Here is an 11,482-nt window from a genome sequence, read left to right as displayed (position 1 = left end):
GATCCGAGGCGCCATCGTCGCCCTCCGCCGCTCGAAGCAGGGACGACCACGGGCCACCGCTCGAGGACCTCCGCCGCCGAGCTCCATCTCCTTCCCGCGCCGCAGCCGACCGGATCTGCCGCCGAGCTTCATCTCCGGCCACTCTGCCGCCGACCGGATCTGCGCCGCAGGTATGCGCCGACGGCGAAGCAGGCTCGTCGCCGCACGAGACGTGAGAGGCAGCGGCGGCGTCCGTGATTCGGGGCAGGCGCAGGAAGGGGAACCGGAGGGAGAACAAGAGAGGGATTTGGGTCACATTGAGCCAGGAGAGATTGGGAGTGACCTACTTTGTGTGGGACCCACTAGGATGAAAGTTCTCTTGGTTTTAGGTCAGGCACTGTGGTTCGGGGCAGGCGCAGGAAGGGGAACCGGAGGGAGAACAAGAGAGGGATTTGGGTCACACTGAGCCAGGAGAGATTGGGAGTGACCTACTTTGTGTGGGACCCACTAGAATGAAAGTTCTCTTGGTTTTGGGTCAGGCACTGTGGTTCGGGGCAGGCGCAGGAAGGGGAACCGGAGGGAGAACAAGAGAGGGATTTGGGTCACACTAAGCCAGGAGAGATTGGGAGTGACCTACTTTGTGTGGGACCCACTAGGATGAAAGTTCTCTTGGTTTTGGGTCGGGCACTGTGGAGAGCGTGTCCTTCCTGCCAATTTCTTTGCTTCATTCACTTTTCTAAGACCGAAGACACGCTATACGTGTCTTGCACTACTACTGCCCTTATGATAAGGCAGTGATGTGACATCTATTATTTGGCTTGGCATTGACGAGGTTCGCCTGCTAGCCTGCCACAATGTTTAGGACCATCAGGCATTTTTTTTTCAACCCCAAAGATTCGACTGACAATGGGAGCGCAAGTTGACGATAATGGGCGTGTATAGTTCCCCGTCCAAATTTTCTTTATCGTATACGGACAACGTAGACTAATAACAAAACAAATTATAAATTTTACCTGTAAACTGCAAGACGAATCTATTAAGCCTAATTAATCCGTCATTAGCAAATGTTTACTATAGCACCATATTGTCAAATCATGGTGTAATTAGGTTCAAAAGATTCGTCTCACAATTTACATGCAAACTGTGCAATTGATTTTTTTTCGTCCACATTTAATGCTCCATGCATGTGTCTAAACATTTGATGTGACGAAAAAGTTGAAAGTTTAAAGGGAACCATACACAGCCTTAATCAAGAAATTTGATGTTGCGCTACAGTAAACATTTGCTAATAACAGATTAATTAGGCTTAATAAATTCGTCTTGTATCCTGACAGAATTTATAATTTGTTTTATTATTAGACTACGTTTAATATTTTAAATGTGTACCGAATATCCAATGTGACTACAAACCCAAAAATTTTCCCAAACCATACAAGGCCTACGTACTGAACGTCACCTACTTCGTCGATTTCAGAATGCAGATGTTACCCCGATGAAAGAAATAAGCTTTTAAAAAAATCTACCTTGCCTCCAAGCATTAACCATTAGATCAATGTGTTAACAGCTACCCTATATATAAAATAATCCTAATGCAGACAGAACCATTACATATTTTTATATTGATTAAATAGAAGACACACATGCACACACCGCTTAAAAGGTCCCAAAAATAACTTCATTTTTCACCCATCCTACACCTTACCAATACAAAAAAAAAGAAATACTCATTTTATAAATGTCCACCTCCACTTTATCTAACCTCAATGCTTTTGTCCCCAATTTTTACAAACTCTAATGCAATAATTGTTTGAAAAAAAATATTTTGAAACAAATAAGATGGTGAAAAATGAAGTTATTTAAGTTGGAGGGAGTACATGTCTGTATATTCTTAATATATAAAATTTAATGGAAGATGCGCACTCATATGCCAATGAGTGTGCTTCACATGCTTAAAGAAACATAGACTAGCAACCGATCCCTATAATCACTAAAAATCTATTAAAATTGCACCTACATATGCGTAATACCTATGAGCACAAAGATTTGATCCTTTGTAAGTATAGTCATGCGACTTCACCACCACACTAATGCACAACTTCACCACCACACCAATAACATCGATAGCTTTCTCAATACCATTGCACATTTTTATAAAAAAGAAAACCTTGCTACTGCATATCTAGTTTGGACTTTGTAGATTGTTTGTTGAAACACAATGCATATGTCATTGTCCTGTTTGCATTAGGATCCTGTGAGATTGAGCGTCTATTCGCCAAAACACAGTACAACATTCAAAATATCATTGTTTGCTGAGTGGAGAGAGATAAATTTCGAAAAAGGCACTAATGACCAGTTAAGGTCCTTTTGAAATGCAGATTTTTTTTTTCATAAATCCTACGAGAATTGAACTGTTTCCTGTAAAATTACTGTCTCCGAACTGTTCCAAACGGCCCCTAAGATGAACATCTCTGCAGATGATTAAAAAGAAATTATAGGATTATAAATCAATAATACTGCTAATTACGGGTAACAAAGCAAGTTTAGAGGTGTCATGTCACAGCTGTTTCCATCATTTCTACCCTACTGCACAAGACAGTGGTCAGCTGATCCAGATTGTGATTATTAACGTTCTTCCCCTGTCATCACGGCCGTCTTACAGCCTCAGTATCTTAAGATTTCTCAAGTGTTTGTTTGGCACAACTGCGGATCCAAGATTTTATGAAGCTAGGTATTGCTAGCTCCACAAATCCATTGATATGGATCTGCGATTTGATGAATCATTTTATTTTCTTTTTAGATGAAATATAAAATTTTAATCCACTATAATTTAACATACAAACTTCAAATTGAGAGTCTATTAAGCATGAGTTTGTTAAAAAAAAAGGGGACTACTCCAGACAGAACACAGCAAATCAACGCACACAAAGCAAAGAAATTATCCCTTCGATAATTCCAGTTATTGCCCTTCGATAATTCCAGTTTTAGTGGTTTTATTTCCGTATGAATTGTCCAAATAAGTTACCTTGGTTTTGAAGATAACCTTATATCATTTGAAGCATCCTCATCAACTAAACTGCACAGGTGAGCCTCTGATAACAACAAAACCTGTCATGTCCCAATTAATCCTGCACGTAATAACATCACAAGTTATGGTAGATATATATAAAACAAATAGTAGTAATAATCTGACAGTGTGATGTGATGTATTACAACCTGATGGTGCCATACGATGAGCAGTACAAACAGTACAAGAGAATCTTGAATCTTCCATCTAGCACCTTGCTTTTACAACTTTCTGACAGTCAGATATTTTTCTCATAGGATAGTGATTATTTTGCTTACTATGGCCGAGTTTAGTTACAAAATTTTTCTTCAAATTTCCAACTTTTCCATCACATCAAAAATTTTTCTATACACACAAACTTCCAACTTTTCCGTCACATCGTTCCAATTTCAACCAAACTTTCAATTTTGGCGTAACTAAACACACCCTAGGTACTAAACAGGTAACAGGTTCCATAGGTTGACACCACTTGGTATCCTCCAGGCTCCGGTTGGACCCTTCAGATTTGCTGTTGCAACAAAAATATATACTCCTCTCCTGGCAATGAAGATAGGAAGGCAGGATAGCACTGATCCTTAAATGAACATATTCATTGCACAGATTTAAAATTAAAAACTGCAAACACTTGTATAAACCTACCTCTCAACAAGAACGCATATGCAATGCATAACTATGTAGGCGAAATTGCCATGCTCATATGGCATGGGCAAGAACAGAAACAGAAACGATTCCATTCGAAAACTGAAGCATAGCTGAAACTAGTCCGCTTATTCATATTAAGATTGTGTTTAGTTCAACAAATATTGGACCACCAGAAATGAACCAATAGCATTATTATACATCGCATCTGGAGATTCATTATTATACACAAGAAGATTTTTCAGCCGGCGACCTTGTGCCGATTCTAGATTGGTTGATGCTTTGCACCCATTATGTAAGAACTGACTAGTCCTATTTGATCATGCGTGACATAATGCAACCCAAGATCCATTATTTGATAGAGTATAGGGATACCACAGCCTGCTGCATCAGGAATTTCTCAGTGCATGCCCTACAGAAACACATAGCTGTCCATTAAAAGAAAATAATGGAAATCAGCAGCCACCTGACTACTAATTGTATGCAAGTCAACTTTATAACATGATGAAGTCAGTGGAACAAACTTACAGTCAACTAGAACTATTTAACTCTGGACCACGGATGCCATAGCAATAGTATGTTCTTCCAGTGCGATTACACAAGGGTTCACCTTATAATTAATGAATCATCATCTGCAACAAAAACAGCTGAAAATTTATGCTGTATTCAGTCTCACTGTCCTCACGCTAGCTAGTCAGCTGCATTACACATGCACATCGCATTCCATCAATATCTGATCATTCTAGAACTAGCCACAACAATAAGAAGTCAAAAGTTCGAGAGCACCACCTTAAAGAATGAATCCATCTGATGCCAGTCATTATTAACTTAACTCAGGAGCAATCTGGTTGTAAGTAAAAACAATGTTTGACTCAGTTGGTGGATAATGAATCTTTAAAAACATGCCTTTCAGCTGGTCATGGGAAGTCATTTCCTCCAGAACCTTATCCTCGGATATCAACTTAGAACAGTGCTCCATTTCAGCTTTTGAAAGCATGTTCCTAACATTACTGAACTCGTCTTCTGTAGAGAAGACCAACTTGGACAAGTGGTCCTTTTCTGCTTGCCTATCATATTTGTCACCTTCACCTGTTCCATAAGTTATTAAATTGTATGTATATACAAATTTCTTCTGTCCTATCCTAAATGCTCTGCTGATAGCTTGCCTTCCAACAGCTGGATTCCAGACAACATCTAGAAGAACAACTCTAGAAGCCCCTGTTAGGCTAATCCCTTCACAACAAGCTCTTGTAGATGCAAGTAACACCCTCGCGTCACTATCCGGATTATTGAAAACCTCAATTGAATTTTGACGATATCTCGGGAGGATCTTCCCATCCATTTGGAGAATCTCTTTTCCTTCTCTCCATTTGAAAATCTTACGAAGATGTTCCTTTATCAATTCTAATGGCTGAATAAATTGACTAAAAATCAATACCTTTTCTTTCAATGCTTCACACAAACGAACAACTTCCATTACAAACCTTGTTTTTACTCCTTCATAAGGATTAGACCTTAATCTTTCAAGCATAGGTTTATCAATAAGGGAAGCTTCTTCTTCCGTCATGTTAATTGCGTTTACAAGTGAAGGATGTGTGGAGGCTAAAGAAATAACATACTCATGTTCAAAATTGTTACCAGATCCAACATTTTCTACCTTTCTAATGATACTCTTTTGAAGCGGTAGAGGTTTCAGAACTATCACACACTCTCTGAGCCCCGGAAGAGTTCGAAGAATAGTCCCATTATGGATATGAACAAATGGTTTCAGTATTGATCTTACCTTTTCTGCATTATCATCAGTTACATTACTAGTTAAGGAAGCCCAAACTCCTTTCTCATATTTATCAGAAAATTTATCCCGTTGCTTCTTTGAGACACAGTGCCTTCGACCCACTCTTGTTTTAGTCAAAAACATTTCACCAAACCTAGGCCTCACCAAACAGAGAATATTGTAAAGCTCAAGAAAATTATTTTGGAAAGGAGTTCCAGATAGAATTATACGCTTCTCGGTTTTAACTTTTCCTAGTGTCTTCCAAATAACACTGCGCTCATTCCTAGGTGTGTGCCCTTCATCGAGAACAAGCAAACCAGGGTTCTCAAGAAGAATAGTTCTCACTTTGTTTTCTCCAGTGCAGCCAACCTTTTCAGATGTTAGTTTCATATATAGACCATAACTAATTCCAAGAACACCATGACCCCTGTTCCATGAAAACAGTTTTACAAGCCTAGTCAACTTTTCAGTCCGATGCTCTTTCTTTATTAATCTACATATATCTCTGTCTTCCTTCCCAGAGTAATCAGTAGTGTTCATTATATGAAAAGGAACGTTGACATTCCATTTCTTGAACTCTTGTTCCCAAGCAAACAGCATCCCACGAGGTGCAATAATCACCGGTCGGCAGTCTGGGAACACCTTCATGTATGTCTGGATAAACACAATAGCCAAACGAGTCTTTCCTGTCCCTGGGGCATGACAGATCACACATCCTCCAACAACATCAGGCTTAGCCCCATGCTTTATTTCATTAAGCCTAATATCACCCACTAGATTTGTCCACATAAACTCAAATGCCTCACGTTGATGCTGATACATATCAGTAATGACGCCAGGAATGAGATCCCACACAGTTCCATTTATATGGAAATCTTGAGATTGTCCATCACCAGTCCCTGTTTGTTCATAAAGATCAGGACACATCAACGCAGTCTTCAAACAAGAGCTGTTTCGCCATGCAGGTTTCTCTGCAAAATTGGAGGCCTGGAATGGAAGAACAAGATAAATAATGGAATTGATCAACTTATGTTGTGGGAAGCAAGCCAGAAGTTTTGAGAGATACTAAACTCACCAGCAATGGTAAAATAAATCTGATTTCCAGATTTACCAAGGAGCAGTATTTGCATCTGATTCCTATTTGCTCATCAATAATAAATTCATGCTTCCCTCTAGAACAAGGTGTAATAGGAGCAAGTGCATGATCTAGCAGACTGTCCTCTTGGCCCTACAAAACAACAGAAGCTAATCATTTCAACATGGTAGCCTTGACTAGATGACACCAAAAAAATGAAAGCATCAAATTTGTCACACTGGAAAATTTTGGAGAATTACATAATATAATATAGTTAAAATTGACCAGAATCTCCTGTTGTCAACCATCAAAAGGTGTTCTGCTGTTATACAGAGATAACATAAAGGAATATTTATTCTCCAAACAAATAAATATATGTTCATTGTTAAAGAGTGCAATATGGTAGTGGCACAAAATACGCATACATACACTACTTAGAATTGGCTGCGCCAAGTTAAGACTGCTGTTCCCAAATATTGGTACCACAAATAGTGGTAAAATAGAATGTAACAAATTGGGCAGCAATGGTGATGAATGATTAACAAGAACCTATGTCTATACCCAGCTTATTTTCTCTGCAAAGATAAGTGCAACAATCATGTAATATAGATAGGGTTGCCATGTTCCATAATCAAATCAACCCCATTAAGGAAAATAATAGGACGTCAGCAATGTCAGATAAATTCATGCAGCAAAAGTACCTCATCATCATAATAAGTCCCAATGTTCTCTGACTCTAAAGTGAAGTCTAAATCAGCCCATAGCATATCAAGTGCAGCATCTTGCTCTGACCTATCAGTTGGACTAGGATCATCGTCCCCAAATGAAAAAACCAACGGATGCAAATCCTTGAAACTATACTCAATCTGGGGCTTCTGGTCAAAAGGAGTAGACTTCCCATCATCATTGCTACACATCTTGTCCATCAGAAGCTTCATAAGAGACTGCCTCTTTAACATGCGGCTGGATTTCTTACCAGATTTTGATAATGGATTCTTCCTTTTCCTCCCAGTTCTGTGATCACCACTCCCTTGACATCCATTTTTTCGATTCTGACTAGAATCTGATGAGTTGGAATCTGATTCCAGGTCTCGTTCATACAAACGATGATTCGTCATCATGCCAAGCTTCAGTTTTTTCCTCCTCTCAAGCTCCCATGTAAATCGCGATCTCTTCTGTTGCTCCGTAAAAGCCTCGCTGCCCACAGGGGCCTCACTGCCATCTTTCTGAAAGGTAAGTGGCCGAGTAAAATCAACCTCTGGGTAATCCTCCTCCCAATCAATGCCACAATCTACAGCATCATCAATCATCTCATCATCAGATGAGTCAATCCCTTTCTTTTGCTTTCTCCTTTGAGCTTCTTCCTCTTCCTCCTCTCTTTCCTCTTCTTCCTCTTCATCTTCTTCATCACAGCTAGCACTATTGCAATCGTCATCGTTTTCATCGTCCTCCTCATCATCCAATTCCACTTCAGTGTCATCATCATCCTCTTTTGGCTCATCAGACAATACCTCGAAATATGTATTGTAAGAAATCCTCTCCTCCTTCATACCCCATGATGACCGAGTTCTCCATGCAACACAAGATGGCACAATCGGTAGCTTCGCTGGTACTAATGGCTTCCTTCTCAAGGCATTCCCTGTGTCATTGACCACTTTGACTTCCTCGTCAGAGTCAAGAATTTCAATATAGGAGCTCCCTTCATTAAAACTGAGAGATCCTTTTCCCTTTGACTCCATCTCATCCTTGATAGCCTCCTCATCCTCATGAGGCCTCACTTCACTAACATTAACATTGTGGCTCACCAAATCTTGTGTTTCCACCTTAGAAAAGTCATGCATTTGTACAGATTTGTCACCTTCATCCGCATCACCCCCAAAATTATCACCGTCGTCATCAGCATCATTATCATTATCATCATCAAATTCCATCTCATCCTCAGCTTCCCAGTCCACTACATTTGTATCCAAATCAGCAAATTCCATCTCATCCTCGGCTTCCCAGTCCACTCCATTTGTATCCAAATCAGCGCCATTGCTGTAAGCACGAATGACATCTCCGACAAGCTTTTCCTCCAACATTTCATCGTCGTAATCATCCTCATCGGAAGCCAACTCTTCATTCACTGGATCCACCACTGATAACTCCGTGTTCCCACGATCCTCTGTGCCCTCCCCAGCGATGATCTCACCGCCATCACGATTCGAATTGGCGACACTGGCTTCCACATTACCGCAGTGCTCCTCAATTCGATCCCCACCAGCGACGCTGGCTTCCCCATTCCCGTAGTGCTCCTCCTCAATTAGATCCCCACCAGCGACACTTGGACGCTCCTCGCTTGCCTGATCAATGCCATCCGCGTTACACACGCGAGACTCGCCATTACCATTGTGCGAAGCGTCATCGGCTCGCCCGCTGCTGCCACCCCCGTCAACCTGTGACACCTCCATCGATTCTCCGCGAGCGGGAGTCCCCGCCTCTGCTTCCGCTTCCTCCTCAGCCTCTGCTTCCGCTTCCTCCTCATCCGCCTCCGCCTCCTTGCGCTTGCGCGCACCACGCCCGCCCGCTGACCCCGAGGATCGCACGCGGCGCTTCGACGGCCCTCCGCCACCCGCCTCCGCACTCGCCGCCCCCTTCCTCTTCCTCCTCCTGCTCGGCGCCTCCTCCGCCGCAGCCGGCGGCGTGACGGGCGCCTGCTGCGCCATCGCCATCCTCCGCGATCGCGTCCGCGTCGCCACGGCCCCCGGAACCACCACCCTCCTCTTCACCGCCGCCGCCGCTCCACCCCCACCGCCGGCGGAGTCATCAGCAGCGTCCTCCCCGTCGTCTTCGACATCGATGACCACCACCGGCCCCGCGTCGCCTCCGCGGCGGCGGCCCCGCACCATGCGGTATTCAGCCACGGTCACGCCGCCGCCGCGGCGGGCGAGGCGCGCGGCGCGATCCATGCGGATGGGAAGGATGAGGAGTAGGGAGAGGGGTTTAGCTGCAACGGCGGAGGCGTAGGAGGTGGGGGGTGGGTAGTTGATACTACTAGTATATGAGAATATGACGAGTGCGTCGCAGTCGCAGTTATAGCAGTGGAGGGTTTATGACGAAGTGGTGGGGGCAATGACGAGTGGGCCCGGGTGGTGGGTGGGGTCAGGGGGCGGGGTGGGGCCCTGGGTGGACGGCACGGGAGAGAGTAAAGCCCGAGAGACGGCGGCCGGGGCCGGGGCCGGGGGCGGAGTCCGAGGAGGGGAGGGATCGGGTGCGGCCGGGCGGTGGTGCACTGTGGCCGTGTGTCGTTATCGTGTCGATCGGTCTCGAGCGAGCCTGCCTGCTGCTGCCCGCCCGTGCGGAGCGCGAATCCTGTAGTGGGGGTTCTGATTCCGATAAGGAATGGCTCTCTTTTTTATGGAATTTTTTTGCGGTTCATTTTTGGTAGGAATTGATACTGTCGAAAGCGTTTTTATGCTCTCATCGTAGCTTATTTAGAAAGCAATAGTGATGTTATTTATTTATATTTATATAATATAAAGAGTATAATGATACTCCCTCCGTCCCAAATTATCGTTTTAAGGAAAATTAAACTTGGTACCTTTTGACTAATAATCATACTAACCAAATTATACTAAATATTATGCACGTTATAACACTCGTTTTATATTTTGAAGTACTTTCGAGTTATGCTAATTACATATCCATTGGGCACATAATATGAAATATATTAATGGTCAAAGTAGACCACACGTGATGGATAAAGAAATAACATGAGGGACTGAATAAACTAAACGAAGCTATAGCCCTCTCCCCATCTATTTATAGTAAAAAATTTTAGTGGAGGATTCGTGGGGGCTTCTATAGTTCTCACGTCAGTAGTGGAGGCTCGAGACCCCGTCGCCCTCATGCTAGATCCACCCTGTATGCCACTAAAGACCATATAAAAAAATATAAGGACGGGGAGAGAACTAACTATCATATCATACTCCATCTGTTACAAATTATAAGGTACACCCTTAATCCATAAAGATCGAAACAATTATTATCACTTTCGAAACAATTATTATCACTTTCTTCTTATGTGGATCAATCAAAAAATATAATGCATATACCCAATAGAATCAGAGATCTTGAGCATGAAAGATTTAAAATAATAACAATAATTTAGTCGAGAGAGATGTGTTATAATAATAATAAACATAGTGACTGTTGGAATTGAGGGAGTAATAGTGTTAATGCACCTAATACTGACTGTTGTATACATGCAGTTATCTGATCATATGGATGAGGTTTGTTGTTCGATTCTTACCCAAATATCTCATAGTAATATTTACATTTTGTATTACTTCTCCTCATGTCAATTATGATTTGAACATAAATTCTCTTCATGTCAATTAAGTCATATTGTCCATCTCATCTCATCTTGATGACACCTACCTAATGCACACCGATGCCAGTAGTATAGTTATAAAACCCAGAAATATTATAAGAGTACGAGGTTACTTTGGGTAAAGATGAGCACATTCAATCTTAATATATAAAATGATACAGTTTAAGTTTGAGTATCTAATTTGATTGAAAAAAATATGTTTAAAACAATATGTTTTAAGTATGGATAAAATTACATGTGCACTAGGGGAACCCCTTTTCATATTATAAGGTACTTTGATTTTTTTTTAATCAAACCATTTAAAATTTGACTAGGTATATAAAAGAAATAGCAATTTCACCATAAAACAAACACATTATCAATAATATATTCAATGTAATATTTAATGAAACTATTTTGATATTGTAAATGTCGCTATTTTTTTTTCTATAAACTTGATTAAGATCTAAAGAAGTTTCACTGAGAAAAAGGAAAAGCAACTAATAATAATATGAAATGAGAAGGGTAGTACTTTATCAATGCTTTGTTTCTATTTCCTAGGAGTACTTGTGGATCTAAAATAAAATTTTCTTCAATCAT

General features: G+C 41.6%; 1 protein-coding gene across 2 annotated transcripts; it reads right to left on the bottom strand.

Annotated features, from left to right (window-relative positions):
• Nucleotides 1-3,792: 3,792 nt before the first annotated feature.
• LOC4338690 (SNF2 domain-containing protein CLASSY 4) lies at nt 3,793-9,573 on the bottom strand. Of its 2 annotated transcripts, none has more exons than XM_015785054.3 (5): nt 7,233-9,573; nt 6,532-6,684; nt 4,472-6,443; nt 4,211-4,380; nt 3,793-4,094 (listed from the first exon to the last, which is right to left on the bottom strand). In XM_015785054.3, the coding sequence occupies exons 1-3, from the start codon at nt 9,477-9,479 to the stop codon at nt 4,506-4,508; spliced, it is 4,338 nt and encodes a 1,445-aa protein (XP_015640540.1). In that variant the 5' UTR covers nt 9,480-9,573; the 3' UTR covers nt 3,793-4,094; nt 4,211-4,380; nt 4,472-4,505. The 2 variants fall into 2 exon arrangements, with proteins under 2 accessions (XP_015640540.1, XP_015640542.1); XM_015785056.3 differs by having other exon boundaries at nt 4,211-4,314.
• Nucleotides 9,574-11,482: the final 1,909 nt, after the last annotated feature.

The sequence above is a fragment of the Oryza sativa genome, chromosome 5 (assembly GCF_034140825.1).
Source record: "Oryza sativa Japonica Group chromosome 5, ASM3414082v1".
Taxonomy (NCBI): domain Eukaryota; kingdom Viridiplantae; phylum Streptophyta; class Magnoliopsida; order Poales; family Poaceae; genus Oryza; species Oryza sativa.
Note: the sequence above shows the minus strand (reverse complement) of the source record. Positions and strands in the feature narration are given on the sequence as shown.

Coding starts and splice junctions, on each gene's coding strand:
- LOC4338690 (XM_015785054.3), bottom strand. CDS start 9,479: ATGGATCGCGCCGCGCGCCTCGCCCGCCGCGGCGGCGGCGTGACCGTG. Junction 6,685..7,232: donor GGACTTATTATGATGATGAG/GTACTTTTGCTG, acceptor GTTGTTTTGTAG/GGCCAAGAGGACAGTCTGCT. Junction 6,444..6,531: donor GATTTATTTTACCATTGCTG/GTGAGTTTAGTA, acceptor CTTCCATTCCAG/GCCTCCAATTTTGCAGAGAA.